Source organism: Danio rerio, chromosome 1 (genome assembly GCF_049306965.1).
Source record: "Danio rerio strain Tuebingen ecotype United States chromosome 1, GRCz12tu, whole genome shotgun sequence".
In the NCBI taxonomy this organism is placed as follows: Eukaryota; Metazoa; Chordata; class Actinopteri; order Cypriniformes; family Danionidae; genus Danio; species Danio rerio.
Window position 1 is genome coordinate 24,726,536 of NC_133176.1, and position 20,965 is coordinate 24,747,500.

General features: G+C 35.8%; 2 protein-coding genes and 1 long non-coding RNA gene across 14 annotated transcripts in view; 1 reads left to right on the forward strand and 2 right to left on the reverse strand.

Moving 5' to 3' along the window:
* adgrl3.1 (adhesion G protein-coupled receptor L3.1) overlaps positions 1-4,169 on the reverse strand; it is a 203,282-nt gene extending 199,113 nt beyond the window's left edge. For all 8 annotated transcript variants that reach the window (XM_073951209.1, XM_073951189.1, XM_073951177.1 and 5 more), the window contains exon 1: positions 3,702-4,169. The gene's annotated coding sequence lies outside the window, so the exon portion shown is untranslated. The remainder of the gene's footprint in view (positions 1-3,701) is intronic.
* Positions 4,170-4,986: 817 nt separating this feature from the next.
* On the reverse strand, positions 4,987-9,130 carry LOC141385568 (uncharacterized). 2 transcript variants are annotated; one of them, XR_012406192.1, is made up of 3 exons: positions 8,309-8,426; positions 7,984-8,050; positions 4,987-6,610 (listed from the first exon to the last, which is right to left on the reverse strand). It is a non-coding gene; the product is annotated as an uncharacterized lncRNA (long non-coding RNA). The 2 variants fall into 2 exon arrangements; XR_012406195.1 differs by lacking the exon at positions 8,309-8,426 and adding an exon at positions 8,957-9,130 and having other exon boundaries at positions 5,931-6,610.
* si:dkey-92j12.5 overlaps positions 7,874-20,965 on the forward strand; it is an 81,760-nt gene continuing 68,668 nt past the window's right edge. For 2 of the 4 annotated variants that reach the window (XM_073951153.1, XM_073951162.1), the window contains exons 1-8: positions 7,874-9,227; positions 9,406-9,458; positions 9,622-9,791; positions 15,207-15,413; positions 15,536-15,672; positions 15,783-15,945; positions 18,436-18,558; positions 18,678-18,869. In XM_073951153.1, the coding sequence (XP_073807254.1) occupies positions 9,452-9,458; positions 9,622-9,791; positions 15,207-15,413; positions 15,536-15,672; positions 15,783-15,945; positions 18,436-18,558; positions 18,678-18,869 (999 nt within the window). In that variant the 5' untranslated portion in view covers positions 7,874-9,227; positions 9,406-9,451. The remainder of the gene's footprint in view (positions 9,228-9,405; positions 9,459-9,621; positions 9,792-15,206; positions 15,414-15,535; positions 15,673-15,782; positions 15,946-18,435; positions 18,559-18,677; positions 18,870-20,965) is intronic. The other 2 variants (XM_068221216.2, XM_021476353.3) reach the window with 2 other exon arrangements.

The window sequence follows — 20,965 nt, forward strand, 5'->3', positions numbered from 1 at the left end:
CCCCCTCTCAAGTTAATACATTTACATTTTCAAACCCTGTTTTAATTTCTTTATCTGTGAACCACAAAACATTCTTATCAGATATTCTAATGAATTAAGCAACTATTAACATTGCAATTCAGCCATTGCAATGTCTAAATAATAATAATAATAATAATAATAATAAAATTTAGGGTCCACAGAAAAAAAAAATGACATTCAGTATACAGTTTATTTTAAAAATGTTAATACTCAGTTATATGACACTATTTGTCGTTTAATTATTAACATTTTAAATTAGAGTTTATTTAGTTTTTCTGCAAAATATATTTCGATACAAGTACAATTTCACCAGATGACTGGAATATTTCTATAAGGAAATAATCTATAATTCTATGTTAATTGTTATAGTTCTTTAAGAGAGTACATCTGCATAAAATGTAATAAACAGCCTACAATAGGGCTGGGCCGATAAACAATATTATATCAAATTATGATAAAATTTATGTCTATAACAATGATAAGCTCTGGACTTTTTTACTCTATATCGATCTAAGATCCAGTCACACAGCAAAAATGTGCATCAATGGGAATCTAAATGTGTGTTGATATTAGAGACATTAATCAGATTAATATTAGATTTATCAGATTAGAAAACTTATCAGCCAAAAATATGTTATGCCATTTAATGGACCCTCTATTTTTTGTGGCTTCAGTCATTGTTGGGGTATTCTGAAACCTGGAAGCATTAACCACTTATATCGAAATATATATTGTTATTGCTCAATATGAATAATAATAATAATCGAGATTGCATTTTTGCCATATTGCCCAGCCTAAGTCTACAGGCATAGATAATATTAATAAAACAAACAGTGTCAATAGAGTCTATTTAAGTTTAGGGCATTCAGGTTTACAGCAAATGAATAATCAAATGTAAAATAATACTACATAGTCTTTGTTTTATTAATTTTTCAATAAAATGCATTGTTATAAATGTTATCAACAGTGCAGTTACTTAGAACTGAATGCTTTTAAAATTTTCATTCACTGTAAAAAATGCTGGGTTCCACACAATCGATTTGTGTTTGAACAATATGAAGGAATTAAGTTAAATTATTCATTTTAACAAGTTTAAGTGGATTGAACATAAAATAATTTAGTTATCCCAAAACAAATCTTAATAATTGTGTTGTATCAACTCATTTTAAATAAGTCATTTGAACATACTGCAAACATCATTTTTTTGAGTGCAGGCACAGGCCTCAAAAACACATGCAAATAATAAATTATAATCTAGATTCAACATTGCATATCCTGCAATGTGACTATTGCGAATGTTCACACTGCAATATCAATGTTGAAACTATATTGTGGAGCCCTATTCAAATCTTATAATATAAAAGAGAAAGTGCTATGCAATGGCTGTTTAAGACAGAACTGGCTTTGATGTGATGGCAAGAGATCACACTCTCAGCAAGAGACACTGTTCTCAGCTTTTCAAAGTAATACATGAATAATTTTAAACACTGTGTTTTTTGAAAGACAAAATATATATTTATTCAACATCCAGTTACATCTACATTGCGAATAAGTATAGTCCAAATAGTGTTTGGCACTTCATTTAAAAAAAAGGTGGGCAAGGTTTTGCTGCAATCCAGCGTAAAAAACTACAAACCATGTTGATAGTTAAACACATTAAGAGTTGCCAAAAAGCACAGAAAAAGAATATATATATATATATATATATATATATATATATATATATATATATATATATATATATATATATATATATATATATATATATATATATATATATACAAGATTTACATTATTTGTTGGCCTGAGTTATGTGTGCTCCTAAAATCTATTTGAAATCATTTTCATTTATATTTTGCTGCTCTGTTTAGTGGTGTTAGGGGTGCGGACATTTCCCAAGTCAGCTTTAAGACACTAGGGGTGGAAATACAAAACACCCCATCAAAGCAAAAAGACAAAACCAGAAAACCCAATCTGAAAAATACAACTCCACCCTTGTGTGTGAAATTCAGCACACCACCCACTGACAAAACAAGGAAACCGAGCAAACATCTTGATGGAAAACAGAAACTCACAAAGATCTAAAAGTGTTCATTTAGCAAAGAAATGCAAAAATTACCCCTCTCATGATGTCATGATGTTGCAAGGCTGCAAGTGCCATCACATTATTTAGTAAAAAATATTGCCAAACCATACACCTAAACTCTAAATTTTGTCATTGTTTACTCATTCTCATCTTGTTCCAAAACTGTTTAAGGTTATTTCCTCTGAAGAGGACAAAAAGAGATGTTGTCGCACATGTTTGTGACTGACAGCTTGAGTTGTCATTCACCTTCGTTGCGTCTTTTTACTGTAAAATGAAAGCGAACTGAAGCAGTCGTCTTGCCTAACATCTCCTTTGGTGTAGCACTAAAGAAAGAAAGTCAAACAGGTTTGAAATAACATGAGGCTAGGCAAACAATGACAGAGTTGTGTCTTATATTTGGTAAACCATACCTTTAATGTGTCTCTTATTGCTTAATGTAGATGCTTCTACTTCCGTCTGCTCATAATTTATCCGTTGAGAGAACACAAAGAGACCTAACAATTATTCTGAGTTTGACTAGGGGCCAAGACTGAAATCAAACCCCTAATGTTATATCACAGAGCAGTTATCTTGCACTGAGCAGAATATATCCACAATCCTTTCACCAAAATAGTTCTGATATTTTCGGTTGTGACTTCAAAGGCCTTTGATTTTTGATCTGACCTGGATGAACTTGGCTGTTAGGCAATCTGTCCGTTCTTCCTGTCTCTGTCTATTTGTATTGCACACAAGATGTGATGTGAATTCACTGCAATCACTGGAACGCAGACACTAAGGTCTTTTCCTTTTTTTTTAAATGGGTCATCTACACGAGGTAAACAATCAATTAAAATCTATAACTGAGCTGACTACTTAGCCTTTAAATTATCTCTGTTGACAAATGACAAATAATCCTGCATGATTGGTTATGCGCTATATATGATGATCCAGCACGTACTGCAATTTTCATGACATCAGGGTGACATGAATGGCAGTTGTGTCTTTATTAGTCAATGAATCAAGGTCATATGATCTCTGTACTGATCTGACGGTGTTTGGTTGCATGAAACGCTGTGGATGTTCTCAAGGCTATCAGAGTGGCTGTTTATTTTGAAGATGCTTTCCTCTTTTTCTTCCTGATTTATACTAACGCATCTTTTGTTTATACACACACACACACACACTCATACATACACACATAGAAAAACTAAGTCGAGCGATGCGTTGACAGTCTTCTCTTTATGTAAAAGCTAAGGGAATGCAGGCCATCAATATAGCGTTATTTGCCTCACGCTGCCTGGCTCGATCCTGGCGGTTATAAACAAATGAAAGCTATGGTTTCGCTACGGCAAGAGCTGAAGGCAGCGACTTGTACACTCAAACACGCGCGCGCGCACCGACGCCCATTAAAACACCACGCACGACACACGGCAAAAAGCATCCTGTGTCCGATGCCACACACACACACCGAATATTTCAGCTGTTGGATGTGGAGAGTTCGGAAAGCGCCAACTAGCTACAGCATCTCACTGGCGCTTCCATTCACACGTCCATCGGTTATTGATTTATTGGCCCGTAAGAAATAACGTCACCTTGTTTAAAAGCATTGACTCACCGCATCTTATAAAGCACTGGAAAAGGAGTCAGCTATGGATGTGCTGAGCAGCATCGGGCTGTGTGATCTCGGAATGCTCCTTAATTCCCTTGACAGTGTGTCCGTGTGTGAATAAAACACGCAGATGATGTTTTGAGCTTCTCCTCCAGATGCGCCGTTCTGAGGCTTCAAGCCTCCCGAGGACCCTCGATCAAAGAACTGAATATATATCGAGTATCCTTCGTCCCCCAAACCCAGTAGATCTATGGTGGACACGGGGGATCGTATCCCGTGCTGTATCCCGACCAGTGTTTTTTTTTTTTTTTTTTTTTGGAATAAGAGGAAAATGCGCAGAGTGGCTCCAGCGATGGCACAATCCACGAGATCAGCGCCAGTCCATCGCTAGATCGTCCATGCGACCCGACAGCTAGCGAACGAGCGCCGAGAGAAAATGACAAGCCAATTTGGAAGCAAAGTGATGCTTGATTCAAGGATGGAGGGTGGGAGGGAAAGAGAAAGAAAAGGAGAATAAGAGAGGGGCGGTGAATCAGGAGCTTGTGGTGACAGGAAGGCTTGAGCACGCTCTGGTGGCCGAGTGCGCGCACAGCAGTAAAGGGTCGACCTTCCCATCACCTGCGGGGTCATTCAGAGAAATTGTAACACTTGAGCCTTTTCCACTTTGAAACTTCAAATCTAAATTTTAAGACTTCGCGTGTTAAACTGTAATTTTGAATATTATATAATCAGGGTTGACAAAACTTAACTGAGGTTATTATTACACTAAAATGTGTTCAATTGAAATGATTTTTAATTATACTAGTTCTACAAAAATTCAGTTTAAATGTGTAAAATCATGGTAACATAGTTGAGAAGGCAGAGCTATAATTTAAACATAGCAGAAAATAAGTTAATTAGTAATAAAGATAATATCCTAAAATTAGATTAGTAATATTAGTGAGATCAGTAAGACTCTGTAATATTTACAGAGGAGTGACGTGGTGGCGCAGTAGGTAGTGCTGTCACCTAACAGCAAGAAGGTTGCTGGTTCGAGCCTCGGCTGAGTCAGGTGGCATTTCTGTGTGGAGTTTACCCTCACAAGTTCAAAGACATGTGGTACAGGGTAATTGGGTAGCCTAAATTGTCCATATGAGTATGAATGAGAGTAAATGGATGTTTCCCAGTGATGTCCCAGGGTTGCAGCTGGAAGGGCATCTGCTGCGTAAAAACGTGCTGGATAAGTGTGTTCATTCCGCTGTGGTGACCCCAGATTAATAAAGGGACTAAGCCAAAAAGAAAATGAATGAATGAATATTTACAGAATTTAATTTATCCTTTTACAATTTTTAATTTACGTATTTCTATTAATGACACGTGATTGCAACAGCGTTGTTGCATTAAAGAAACACAAAGTCTTTTAAATAAAACAATACTATAAAATACTAAATTACTTTATATTTTTATAAACATATGATAAGTATTTAAAAACAATTTTAATTTCTGCATTGTTAGAACGAGGAAGAAAAAAATAATTAGTTACCAGTTACTCACACACACACTCTCTCTTTCTCTCTCTTACTTTTTAAAAATTGGTAAAATTGTGTTTGGCATGCATAAATATGGCAAATATTTACTTTTTCAGCATAAATACATACAATTGAAGTCAGAATTATTAGCCCCCCTTTTTATTATTATTATTTTTTTATATATTTCCCAAATTATGTTTAACATGGCAAATAAAATGTCACAGTATTTCTGATCATTTTTATTTGTATAAAACAAACAATTTGGCTAGAATAAAAGCAGGCTACTAATTCTGACTTCAACTGTATGTCCCAGATCATGAAGTGACCTGTCCCAGGTTATCAAATTCAGGCAGTTAATACCTATTAGTATTTTTAAATACTAATAAGTGTGGCATGGCTATTCTCTGTACAACATCTACATGTTTTCTTAGGTGGTTAGAAAACATCTTAGTGATTTCATAAATATCTAATATGTTGTTCTAATTAGTTAGAAAGACATTGAAATTAGAGAGCTGAAGTCAAAATTGCAATAAAGTGTCCAAGATTACCCGAATTCACCCTACTAAATTCATGTTTGTAGGCATTAATCCTGGAGATTTTGTTTGGAATTGTTTTCAAATTACTATAGTAAATATCAAAGTAAAACTTATTTAACTTTTCCATCGCACACCTTTGATTTTTCATTGCTTTCCAGCTGTATTTACAGTTTTAACATTGCTTTTGTTCTAAGGTAGAGTGTCTTTTATTTTATGACACTCAGTATTTATTTTCTCTACACATTTCAATAAAATACAAATGTAGGTCTACTTGAGGTAAACAACTTCAAATGACAAGAAAATACTCAACAAACATTTAGGTTTACTTAAAGTCTGAATGGAAAAGCTTTCAAAAGATAAATTAAGTAAAGTTTAATTATTGTATTGCCAATGTAGGTAGAAGGGTCAATAATTTACTATTAAAAATAAAGATGGTAATCAAACATGAAAAACAATAGTCTAAACAACAAAAACAAAATACTGGACAATGAGTAGAAGTACAATAGGGCGTACATTTGTAAGAGAAAAATTAACTGAACAAGAAGCGGGTGCACAAAGCAATCAGTAACCATGACAACAAATAAGGAATGAATCCAGCAGGGAACTGCGATGAACATGTGAATAGCACAAAAGTGAAGCTATGCTCAGACTGCATGCAGAGAAACCAATTTTTTCTCAAAAACATATCATGTCAATGAGACTATCCACACTATTAATTGCAAGTGTTTGGGTCATATTTGTGTGTTCACACATATAACCAACCTGCATGTTGCTTTGGTAACGATGTAGGCGTATACACGTGCTGCATGACAAGGCTTTCGCATGAGGCAGGAAATATGGAGTTGCATCATCTCACTCACCAAATAAGCACCTATAAGTCATGATACAAAAGAAAAACTCATATGATTACTTATGTCACAGTCTTTGATGTTTTAATCAAAGGTTTAAAGATATTGTTTTTTAAAGAGTAAAGACTATTTGAAATTTGATTTATAAAGTCAGCTTCCAGACAATGATGTATGTATGGAATTGCATTTCAATCCATCTAAAAATATTAGGGGTTGTAGATATTAGGGGGTTGTAACTGCAAGTGTTGAACACTGTGGGCCAGGGCTACACGATATTGGAAAAATTTAACATTGCGATATTTTTTTTTATTTTGCAATAAATTTTGCGATATGGATATAATTTCACCAGATGACTTAATCTCTATTTGGAAAGAATTTATAATGTCAGATTGATTGGGATGATTACGCAGTGGGAGTGCATCTTCATAAAATCTAATGAAAAATCTATAAACTTTTTAGGGTCCCGACACATTTTGGTTTTTGTCTGTGCTATTTGCAGTGCATTTCTGTATTTGCAAGTGTTGTAAGTACTTTCTATGCATAAAAATCTGTAAATACAGATACAAAAAACTATTGAAATAAAATGTTTTATCATTTCCCGGGTCTTCAAGTACACTAACTGAATGATAAAAATAATTCAATAAAATTAATCAAAAAAATCATTATACAATCACGGGCATCAAAAACACATGCCAATGATAAATTGTGATCTAAAATCAACATTGCATATCTTGCGATGTGATTATTGCAAATGATCACATTTTGATCTCGATGCTGAAAGATATATTTTGCAGCCTATGGGCCATCTAGATAAAATGTGTGTATAAACAAAAATAAAAAAGAGTGCAATTGGCGCATACATAGGCTATGTTTGCATTTTAAAAATAATGTACACTGAACTAAGTGTAGAAGTATATGGAGCACACACAAACGTATGGGAAAAGCAAAACAAGGCTGCACATGAAAACGTCATTGTTGGAGACATGTTGGGGGATACTTATGAGGTACACAAAATAGCTTTTTTTTATGGAACCCTCCTGCACTTAATTTTAAAGTAATTATAACAACTAAACCATTGATTTAAGCCATGTCTGTGTTGGCACGGCTTCCATCGGTTTTATTTGAGACTTAATATTCCACAAATTATGATTTGTGAACATGCACTAATTAATGTCTCTCATGAGCAGGAGTAATAAGAGCTGATGTCTGTGTTATTTCATGAAATGAGGGGGGAGAGGCCTGGACATCCATTTGCATTAAACTCACGGGCATCAAAGGCGCATCGCGGACATGCGCGCTGACAGCCAGTTATCAGTCTCACGCAAACCCTAGGCTGTCTAAATAATGTCTCTAATGCGACTTTCGACATTTGAAAATGTTAAAATATCTAACTTGCATGGGCTTAGATCATCCGAGACGTCCGAATGGCAGCTTTCCATGAGCTCCGGAGGAAACCTGTTGATCTGAAGGTAAATGTTAGGTGAGAAATAAGCGCTTAAATATTGATCTTTACGGTGCAGAGTGAGAACGTAACGAATGAAGACTGACAGGCAGCATGCAGTGAAACATCCAAGAAATCGCATTGCACTTGTCAGTACACATGAATGCTGATTTCACTTCCTTTTTAGCTGTCGAATTTATTGTATCAAACTGCTCAGCCCACATCCCTTAGAGTCCATGTTTAAATAGTAGTGCGAGTAAGATTTAAACCAAACACAAACCTTTTTTGATACGTTTAGGCTGTGAAATGTATATCTATGATGATTTGAACAAAATAAACAGTGTTTGTGTTTTTTTCCTTGAATCATTCGATGCACGCAGGAAAAGAGCATGTTGCTATGGTTACATCATCACGCCAAGGCGATTTCTGCTCGTTCACTCTCTCATTTTTGCAACTTTTGTGGTTAAACGTACAAACCATAATCTGACCTAAAATGGCAACTAGTTTCACCAAACTTTCATAACTCTGAAGCCGATGTGTTTAATGTTAGACAAAAACAGCTTTGTTGACATTTAGTGTACTGTTCCATGAAGAAAAAACAAACATTTAGTGAATCATTTCATTCCACAGAAGTAACGTTATATTGTTGAAATATGTTATTTAACCTATTTACAAAAATAAAAAAAACGGTGCGTTATGCTGCTTTAAGTTGTAAAATGGTATACTTGTTATCAAGATTGAGGCCACCTGTTTGCTAATTTACATAGGCTGCTTTCATATCTAGCATTTCACTGTGTTGTCCACAACACCGCCAGGCGCTTAATGTCCTATCAGGTATAGGTTGTAAGGACATCTGTCCCGGGTAATTACCGTCGTTCACAGTTTAAGTCCGTTTACAGCTGCTAAGCCGCCCCGGTAAGCGCATTACCTTAGCAGGGCAGCGCAAACACTAGCGCTCGCGCAGTCCGTGATGAGCGCGTGCCGACCGCGAGAACCTCCCGGAGAGGTGCGAGACTCCAACCCAGATTACATCAACATGAATAAGAGATTACAGCAGGCGTTATCAGAGCGATCAGCGAAATATGAAGTGAACCGTCACTACAATTCATAAAGCCTGTCATCGGTTACTGAGACAAACGCCAGCGCTGCCAAATTGCGTCACTGTCACTTCCCGCCAAACGTCACCTCTACTGTCACAGGTAAGAACTGTCAGGTGTCAATGCCGGTTAGTGATTAAGATGCTGAAATCCACCTAAGTCTTTCTTGAGTAGGATAAGAAAGGAACAAATCTGTTTGTTTTTGTTGTTTTGTATTTTAAATATGTTCCAGAGTTTGATTGTCATTGGTCCTGACATAATTGTTCTTCCGTTTTTGTAGATGTCAGCAAGAAAGTGGTGGTAATTCAGCACTCAAAGAATTGAAAATGATGGGTATGTATGAAGTGTTATTTTTAGCCTTCTTCAGTGTCTTTTTGTCTCAGTTAGTATGAATATTACATGTGTTCTGCTGTAAAGATTGTCATGTGGGCTATAGTTGCTGTCATTGCTTGTGTACATGTGATTAATATATTTATGTGTATGCGCATTTACACAGACACACAGCGTGCTTTGGTGGCAGTGGAGCGTCTGCAGGAGAGGCTGAAGAAGAGAGGAGAGCTTCCTGCTGAAGAAAAACTCAGTCTGCTTAAAAGTGTCTTACAAAGTCCCCTGTTCCACCAGATACTTATCATGCAAGAGACTGGACAACAGCGTAAGCAGCAGCAGGTCAGAGAATATATCATTCCGGTGCATGACAAAGTAAAAAAAGAAAAATCACGCATTAACATTAAAATATATATCAAAACATTAAACAGCGTGCTGATTAAACGGTTTTAAATGACTGGACACCATTTAGTTTCACATTTCAGGAAATAATTTCTCATTATCATGAAAATTATAAGAAAAGTAAATGATTATAATTTCTAAATCTGATAATAGGGACATTATTATGAAATGGCACAGCTAACCTCATTGTGTTACCTCTATCATAACCATGGTAACCGATATTGTAGCAACCAAGTGTGAATGTCTAATGAAACTATATTTTAATACTGATGATATCCAAGTCCACCACTAATACTTGAAATTTAAATGTAGATATGATTCTCTTTTTTAGCCTTTTGTCAGCATTCATTTTTATTTTCACAGATGCAAGCAGAGCTTTTTAACACCTTTTGTTTGACAAAAGGTTGATAGGAATCCACAAATATGATATATTAAGGTTTCTTGTTTAATCATTAGATGAATTATTTAAATAAATTATATTTAAATGGGTCTAAAATATTATTTTGGAGAGATTTTTAAATGGATAATTAGTAATTTTATCTTTCATTTTTTGTATTTTTTTTAAATTCTGTTGTAACATTAATCTTGTATTAATTCAAATCAAAACCTGGGCTATTTATTTATTTAGATTGTATTAAATAATTGTAGTTATTAAAGTACTACATTATTAATAAATATATTTAATAAAATGTTTGCTTTATTCTCTTTAAACTATTTACTGAAGCTCATTTTTGACATTGGTTTTATATTTTATCTCAACATCATTTTTATTTCTGAACTTTTTTAATGAAATATTTGTACGCTTTCCTAGAACTCAATCAATAGGGTCTCTGAACCCCAGCTTAAAAGCTCTGTGGCTTACGTCATGTCTGTCTGAGGTTTATTTTTGGCTCAAATAAAAAATGATACAAACTTACGGGAATAAAATTATTATTTTTTTAATTCAGGTTTACAGCAAATAAACGTACACTATTGTGGCATTTTGTTTGCACAATTGCAAAAGCAAAGATCTGTGATAAAGCATTGCACTAAAAAGCGAATCGGGCCAATTGTGTATTTTTGTTCAAAAATAAAGCATGAAAAATGTCTTACTCAGAGTTCATCGCCAGTGTTGAACACAGTAAATTTGTAATATTAATTTTTTGCCTTTTATCACATAAATGAATAGATGAGAGATAGGTGCATTTTTATTACTGTTATATAACTGTTCACAAATCCTACTTGTATCGGATTCCTGAAAACTAATTTTGAAATATATGAATGCACTGATCTGGTATCTTAGCTTGTTTTTGCTATCTTTTTCAGTGTTTAGTATAAGATCTCTGTAGCCATATTGACCTACAGTATAGGGCACTTATGCATTTCCAAAGAGGATCCCAGTCAGAGAAGGTCAGAGAAGCCCACTAGATATGAGTGGGAGGAATGAGAGGTTATTCAAGGATAACAGGGTAAAGTGTCTCAGAGGTGGTCTGGGTTCATGTGTGTGTGTGTGTGTTTGTGTGTGTTTGTTTGTGTGTGTGTGTGTGTGTGTGTGTGTGTGTGTGTGTGTGTGTGTGTGTGTGTGTGTGTGTGTGTGTGTGTGTGTGTGTGTGTGTGTGTGTGTTTGTGTGTGTGTGTGTGTGTGTGTGTGTGTGTGTGTGTGTGTGTTTGTGTGTGTGTGTGTGTGCATTATGACACAGTCAGACAGACAGAGTAGTGATGGGAAATGCTCTTCTGAAAATGGCCTGTGTTAGCCCAGGCTTTCAAAGAGCAGCTCAGGTAATTCAGCTCCTCGGATATCCTCATAAAATAGACACAGTATATGCTACATTCATGATTTTTCATCAGAGCCACAACTGATTGTGTTAGAATCTTCTAGCAGGCCAAAATGAGAGGATCAGCAGATGCCACATGACATGAGCGACTCCAGTAAATGCCTGTTTGTCGTGAAAAACTGCATGTTTATTGGTGTACCAAAATGACAAGATGTAGCTACTTCAGCAAACCTATATCTCAGATAATCCCTGCGCTCATTGTGCATCGGTCAGGCCACTTGGCATGGATAATCACAAGCTTAATAATAAGTTGTTTATATGAGTCATGGTTTAATCAAGCTTATGACTTCCTGTCACATTCTGTGATGTAATAGACTTCTCTGAACAAATGTAGTGAGATCTTTAAGGAAAGTTGTTGAAATCAAACATCAAGTAGATTTATTTTCAAGTGCTTGTTTTAATAATCGGTTTCAATGAGCAGGAACAAAAACAAGAGTAGCCAGCTGTGCTGTTAGCCTGCTGTTGTGGCATATGGTCTGCCATTATAGACCTCTATATTTATCCGATTGTTTTTATCATTCTTCAGAATTATCTTCATAAAAACTGTGTTAATTAGTATTTTGATTGCAGAGCAAAAATTTTAGTAAGTGTCTCCCCATATCCTCAACAACTCAATTAAATTAATGTTTTCAATACACATGAAAGGGCTGCGTCTTTTGGTACTTTTAGATCTTTTATCAGTAAAAGAATGAGCATAAATATGCATTAATTCACTTTCCCTCAGCTTAGTCAATTATTTATCAGGGATCGCCACAGCGGAATGAACCACCAGCATAAATAGTAGTACATTGTAGTTTTACGGTTTATTTCCGGTCGCTGGGGTGCTGGGAAAAAAAAACATAAAATAACGGGCATTAAATTCTATAAATTTACTGTAAAATAACAGAGGTTGAATTAGAAAAATGTACCAGAAATTTTAATTTAAGGAAATTTCTGTTAATTAATGTCCGCTATTTTACATGAAATTTCTATCATTTAACGGCCGTTATTTTACAGGGTTTTTTCCAGCACCCCAGCTGCCGGAAATAAACCGTAAAATTTCAGATTTTTTTTTTACAGTGTATGCCAATTTAGCCGATTCTTTTCACAAATTATATTTCAAACAAGTGTCCTCTTTTGGGGAAAGTAAAAATGAATAAAAATATTATTTAAAATATGCAGTGGATGCAGATCAGCATTCTGAATCAAAATTCAGCTTTGTATATTTGCATATTATGTAAGAATAGGTCAAACTGCTTGACATATCCTTGGTGTGTGCATTTGTGTTTGTGTATAATGTGTGTGATGCATTTAGAAAGATGATTCTTTGCAAACAGCAGCAGGGACGAAACGGAGGCCGTATAAGCTACTTACCTGAGCTGACCACTTAATCTGTGCTGAAAGGAGAGAGACAGGGGTCAGCAAGTCACACACTCACTTTTGTTATGGTGGAGACTTTCCATTCACTTCTGTTGTTTTTACACTGACTTAGTAAAGGATTTTTGTTTCCCTACCTTTAAACCTGACCCTTGTGGAAACCTTTCTGCATTTTTATATTTGAATTAAGGTTGTTTAGTATTTTAAACCTGGTCATCATGTACCAAACAGAAAGTGACAGACACAAATACTCTTTGGAAAAAAAAACTATTTAGACCCTTAATTGCACATATTTGTGTGTTTTGCCATCAGACTTGAAAAACTGAAATGTAACACCACATTTAAACTAAATATAAATGTAAGCTCTTGGCCAGATTTGCATAAACAGTTGGCTGGCAGACTGGCTGAATTCTAACAATGAGCTAATGTTTTACTTGATAGACTTCAATCATTTAGACATATATCGCCATGACCACATTTAAACTTGTTTTTATTTTATGAGAAACCATTATGAGGATAACGGAGCTGTAACTGGCTCTGCATTAAATGGATATACAGTTAAAGTCAGAATTATTAGCACCCCTTTGAATTTATTTGATTTGTTAATGATGATTTCCTATTATCATTAAATTCTTTTGATTTGAGAAATCAAAATTAGTTTCATTAAAGCACCACGAAACCCCCTTCTTTTGGTTCAAGTCTACCTCAGAAACTATTCATAAAATGCTCCGAGATGGGAGCACTGTTAAGCGCTACGAGCAAAGGGAGGATCGGGCTGGCCAGCAAAGCAGGGGAAAAAGAAAGGAGCGAACAACTGTTGTCAGCTGGCTCACAAAATGAGACACAAACCATGAGACCCATGATATTTTATAGTTTACAAAGTTAAAATGTAAAGAAATAAACAGTAAGTAATTTAATGTCCTGCTACATTTGTTATTCGGAATTTCATATATCCATAACCACAATTTGCTATATCATATAAGATAATCGTGCTTATATAAACACAATAAATGAGGAGGACTTCTCTCCTCCTCAATCCCCGAGTCTGAATGCGGACACCTGACAAAAATGCTTGCTGCAAACCAACAGCTTTGCTGTATCGGCCTTGATAGCATTGCGGGAAAAACATGCAACAAACCCTGTGGATCATTAAAACAAACACATATGACCCGACGTGGTCTCACCCATTGAGTCTTACAGCTTGGCAGAACTGTCATCGAAAAGCACGTGCTCTCATGAATTATTAAGAAGGAGGGTCTTCTCAAATGATAAGAAAACTCCGCTATGATTAATAATGAGAAACCTACGTTTCATCACTCCACTAGCAGATTCACACTACGTCCCTGATTTTGATCCCACCCCGAAAATTATTTTAAACCCGGAAGATGAAATTAGCTGACAAAAGCTCAAAATTATTCAGTTTTCCCCACAATTAAATCTAGCAGGTACTAATGTTGTCTTAACTAATGCTCAACACACACAAATTTGTTCATTTTTTTTAAAAGTACTCCAGGATCTTGAACCTTTAATTTTTCTCTGAATTATTTAATAACAGAAATATCAACATTTATTTTAAATAAAGTTGTTTGTATTATTATACATTTCTTCACTTTTTGAGCAATTTAAAAGCTTAGTTTACCCCAAACTGAAATTATGTTATTAATTACTCACCCTATTGACGTTGCAATACCCAGAGACCTTCTTCCTTATGTTTTTTTAGAACACAGATTAAAATATTTTAGATTTGAGAGCTCTCCCGTCCTCCAGACTGACTGCAAGGGTCATCACGAGTTGTTCAATGTTTAGAAAAGAAAACAAAAATATGTCTAAAACTAAAATCTGAAAACTGAAATTATGCGAACCTTCAAAAACTCTTCTGTGAGCCAAATTTTTTTAAATGACTGTAAAATAACTAAGTTCATCATTGTCTTCTCTTCCTCATCAGGTCATGAGAGTGAGTGTTTACTACAGGCAATAGGCTATGCCACTTGTGTGTTGCTCTGCTGACTCTGGGCAAAATATGCTCCCTGATGAGTGGACAAGAAAGATATTGTTAATGGTTTAAAGTTTCTTAAAATACTAGAAAATATTTTATTGGGTTAATATTATTATTGTTGAGTTTGTGTTTATTGTATTGCTTTGTGTTGCTATAATTAGGTAATGTGAATGTTTTGTGTCAGTACAGGTTTCTCCCAGAACATCGTCTGCTCCTCCTCAGTCTATGTGTGATGACAGAGATGTCCTGAACTCGTCTCAACCCTCCTGCACTCTGAGGTACAGAGACTCTTACCTCTCAGCACAGCGGCGTAGTGAACGTAGTCGAACAGCCAGTCATGTGACTTTTGCCCATTACATCACAGAGGACATTTCTGTACTGCAGTCCATGGCAAAGGTACCTCAAAACACTTAACATAATATTTATGTGAAATTAATAAATACTGCAACTACACCTTTCAAAAGTAACAGTTTGTGTCCATTCTTTGTTACTTTTTTGCATTTATTGCTGTTTCTCAGGGTCACACTGTGCTCAGCTTTGACCTGGAGAAGGGTGAAAGCGCTTTAGGTGTCAGCATTGTTAACCTGGCGATTGAAAGCACTGGAGGTCATGGTATCTTCATAAAGGAGATTCAGACAGACTCTGTTGCTTACAGGTATAAACTGACATTGATGAAGTACAGCGCAGCAGAACTTCACTGATTAAAGCACATTTTTCAAAATGAGCACAGGTTAATTTGAAACAATTTTTTACCCCATCTGTTAGTGACGGGCGTCTCCATGAAGGTGATCAGATTCTAGCAGTGAACGACAAGCTGTTTGATTCCTCTGTAACTCACGATCAGGCTGTCCAGATTCTTCAGGAAGCTGCTTCTGTGGTAACATTAACTATAGCCAGAGAACCAACTCCATCATTCAGCACTCCAAAGGTGAGCCATGCTCCGGCCTTTATGAACAATTCATTTTAAAGCTTCCTTTTATTTTAATCTCATTATAACTCATCTTTCTAAAATATGCCTTAAATAATGTGTACAAAGGCCTGTTGAGACTGTTAAATGTCACTCTGAAGTGAGCTGAATCATATTTTACCTTATATTTTATACTGTTATGTCTTATGCCTTATAGCTGCCTCACTTTAACATGCAGCTTAAATCCGTTACAGCTCAGCAGTAATTTGATTACATTACCGCAAACACAGTACATCTAACATTTGAAGTGTTAGAGCTTTTTATGTGAGGTTGTTAGGCTTGGTGTGTGCTTTGAAAGCAGAGTCTCCTGCGTCTCCACTGAAAGACTTCATCTTAATGGTGATATTCTGTCCATTAATATAAAATGTAGCTTCCACATTTAGCAAGATTATTTCAATGCATTGCTGTCCAAAAGTTTGGCTTAGATTTTCTTTGTTTTTGGAAGAATTCTTTTAGGCTCAGTAATGTGTTTATTTGTTCAGAAAGTCTGTAAACAAAATAAAACAACAATTCAATTTTAATACATTTTATAATGTGCAGTGCTCAGCATAATTGAGTACACCCCGTTTTGAAAATGAATATTTTTATTCATTTCTCAGTGAATATAGGCAATGTATTGTAGTGCATTTAAAGAAAACAGATTTATTAAACAGATACATTTATTAAAATAATATTTTAGTAAACAAACATATTTAGAAATTGAATGATAATACAATTAAATTCAAGCAAAATATTGCAAAATAAATTACAACTTATAATATTCAACAATTCTTTTCTATCGTTTTACTTCTCTTGATTTTTCCTCTATTTTAAATTTGTATTTGTACCAATCAGATGATTACTAACTTAGTATAAATAACTAAAGGATTTTACCTTAGCCATCTTCGTCTTCAAGAATCCCCCCTTCCACCCCCTCTCCTCCTTTTTCCTCTATAGGGCAGCACGGCGGCCCAGAGGCTAGCACTGTGGTCTCACAGCAAGAATGCCTCTGGTTCGGGTCTCTACCCAGCCAGTTGGCATTTCTGTGCGGAGTTCATGTTCTCCCCATGCTCGTGTGGGTTTTCCCCGGGTCCTCCGGTTTCCTCCCACAGTCCAAAACATGAGACATAAGTAAATTGACCTAACCAAATCAGCACTATATTAAATGCAGCACACTCTCATAGCAATCCCTAAGCAGCAAGGGGGGGAATGGGGGGGTTCTCGAGACCTACCTGAGCTCAAACTCCTCAAAGCTCAAAAGCCCTGCAAACGGGAGGGAGCCCCGGGCTTGAGGATCTTACGAGCTCTGTTCTCTATCCCAGGACAGCATGCCAAACCAGCTTTATTACCAATCATCAGCTAAGTGTGAACTCTTGAAAAGATAGATTTGTAAGGGGGGTTGTACAGTGGCACAGTGGGACACCTTACAGCAAGAAGGTCACTGGTTCGAGCTTCGGCTGGCATTTCTGTGTGGATGCATGTTTGCATTTTCTCCCTGTGTTTGCGTGGGTTTCCTCCAGGTGCTCCGGTTTCCCACACAAGTCCAAAGACATGTGGCATAGGTAAATTGTGTTGGCTATATTGCCCGTAGTGTATTTGTGTTAAGGAATGTGTATGGATGCTTCCCAGTGATGGGTTGCAGCTGAAAGGGCATTCGCTGCATAAAACATGCTGGATACGTCGGCAGTTCATTCCCCTGTGGCGACTACAAAAAAAAAGGGACTAAGCTGAAAAGAAAATGAATGAATGAATGTGAGGAGCGTACTACTTATATATGCTGAACACTGTAGAATCACGTGTAATGGCAAAACTGACATTTTTTACATGCATGACAGCAGATGTTGGTGTCACTTGATCTTTCACAAAAGAACATTTGTAACGTGTTCGTTTGGAATAGAAATCATTTTCAATAATATAAAAGCCTTCACTGTACTACTTGTTACTTTGCAACTTGTTAAAAAGTCTGAAATTAAATATTTGGAAATCTCAGAAAATCTGATTTAAAGTTGAATTTAACTAAAGGAAAGTTTTGAAAATGTGGAGGAATAATACATATATTTTACATTATTTTTTGTTAATTTATTCATTTTCTTTTTGGCTTAGTTTCTTTATTTATCAAGGGTCGCCACAGCGGAATGAACCGCCAACTTAACCAGCAACCTTCTTGCTGTGAGGCGACAATGCTACCTACTGCACCACTGTGTCACCCATTATTTCTTTGTCATTCATCTAATAAGGATTTTTTTTTTGTATGTGATGTTATATTAGGATAGATTAGCTAGTTTTCATAGAATGAAGGTGTCTCAACTTCGAGGTTTTGAGCCAAATCTCCAAACATTTTTATTACACAGTAGGACATGCTATGTTAATGGTGGAAATTCTGAAAATGTTCAGTAATTGAGTTTGGGGTTGTATCTAAAAATAAGGCATTTCCTCACAGTCATGACCCATATTTTAAATTTGGTTCCCCAGCCTCGACAAATTTATCACGTTGAGTTGGAGAATGATGGATCAGGCCTGGGATTTGGCATTATTGGAGGACGGAGTACAGGTACCATGGTCAAAACCATCATACCTGACGGTGTAGCTGGAAAGGTACTATTTGCGACAATGGATTCATATACAATAGAATTTAATTTATGGATGCAAGCAGATTCAGCTTAATGAAGAGTGCCCAAATTACTTGACGTGTGTTATTGTGTCTGCTCACAAAGGACGGGAGGTTGCGCAGTGGTGATCTTCTTCTCAGTATCGGGGATGTGGATGTGTCTGAAATGGGCAGTGAGGAAGTGGCTCATGAGCTCCGTGTCGCTGGTACCCATGTGAGACTCATCATTGCCAGAGAAATCACTGATAGTGACCCCTTACCTGCCTCTGCACTGCAACAGGATACTCAGAAAAAACAGGTGCGAATGAGGGTATGTGTGTGGGTGGGTATGAGTATGGGTGTATACGCATCTACACTCTCAGAAATAAAGGTACACGAGCTGTCACTGGCGTGGTACCTTTTCAAAAGTTACAAATTTGTACCTAAAAGGTCCATATTAATTAACCTCAAAGGTACATATTAATACCTAAATAGTACAAAAGTGTTTCTCTTAAAATTTGTAGGTACTAATATATACTTTTGAGGTACCAAAATGGACCCTTTAAGTACAAATGTGTTCCTTTTGAAAAGGTACCACCCCGGTGACAGCTCGCGTACCTTTATTTTTGAGCTTGTTTGTATAAACTGTGGTATGAATTGGTCACTCTAAAAGGTTTTTCACATACTCACTTTCATTGTTTTGCAACCCTTTCGACGTTTTTTTTTTTGTGAAACCAGTAGAATGTAGAAAACTACAGTCTGTTTCTGCCGTGTTTATGTTACTTTTATGGTATTTTCATGCTTTTTATACTTGATTGACAGATCACCAAACTGTTATTAAACAGTTAAAGATAACAGATACAGTTATCTAAGATACAGCTAATTTTTAATAATTATAATTATTTTTTAAATATTTACCAAATGTTGTTGAACAGAGCAAGGAATTTTTCACAGTATTTACGATAATATTTGTTCCTCTGGATAAACTCTTTTTTGTTTTATTTCGGCTAAAATCAAAGCAGTTTGACAATCTTTCAAAAAGGTTTAAGGTCACTATCATTAACCAATTTAAGCTATAGATATTTTTAGATTGTCTAGAACAAACCATTGTTATACAATGACTTAACCTAGTTAAGCCTTTAAATGTCACTTTAGGCAATGTGTGTGTGGATGTTTCCCAGAGATGGGTTGCGGCTGGAAGGGCATCTGCTGCGTAAAAACTTGCTGGATAAGTTGGTGGTTCATTCCGCTGTGGCGACCCCGGATTAATGAAAGGACTAAGCCGACAAGAAAATGAATGAATGGATGAATGAATGTCACTTTAGGCTGAATAATAGTATCTTGAAAAATATTTAGTAAAATATTATTTACTGTCCTCGTGGCAAAGATAAAAGAAGTTATTATCAATGAGTTATTAAACTATTATGCTCAGAAATGTGTTGACAAAAACTTTCCATTAAACAGAAATTGATGAAAAAAATGTACCGGGGCTAATAATTGAGGAGGGTTATTAATTCTGGCTTCAACTGTATGTGTTACCAACCATAATTAAGAAATAGTCAATCCCAGGGATGGGGAGTCAACTCCAAAAGAGTCGATCCCTCGACTCTCAATGTACTAAGTACCGGAGTCGACTCCAGGACAGAAATCGACTCTGAGTCGAGTCTGTTTTTTCAAATCCTTCTGAATGAATCAGTTACATTCTAAAGTTATAATGCTTTTGCTTTTGAATTTCGTGAATATAAGCACTCTAGGTGATTAAATACTGCTGCGAGATGAAGTTTGCATTCGTTTTCAAATTCCTATAAAGCACTTACAGCTTTTTTTCCATTTCGGTTTTAAAGCATTTTGGTTTGGATCTGCCTGCAATGTCAAGCTTGCTGTGTTAAAAATCAGATATAGGATATCTGTGTGAATTTTGAGTGGATCGGATCGATGTCTTAAATTAGTACTGCAGGTAAAATTATGATGTAATGTTAGGCTAGTGGCTGCTGCTATATTCTGAGAACTGCACAATGTAAAGCTGCAATTGATGCAGTAGTATTGTGTAAAGCGGGATATGATACAGCAAGTTTAATCCTTGCTCTATTTTAAGTGAAGTAAATGGAGTCGATTCCACCGACTCAAAAATTAGAAGTCAAGATTTGGAGTTGACTCCAAAAAACCCGGAGCCAAACACCCCTAGTCCATCCAAAAATGTCAAAATTTAAAACCTCATGTTGTCCCAGACCTGTGAGGCCTTCTTCGCTTTTGGAATACAAAACTAAATATTTTGAACTAAATGTTTTATTTTCTCTTCTATTCTGTTAATTTAAATAAATTAAATCAGTAGTATCTGAAAAATGTTTTATGATTAATATTCTTCAAAATATGTTCTGTTGTGTTTGAATTGAGAATAAATTCAAATAAAAAAAA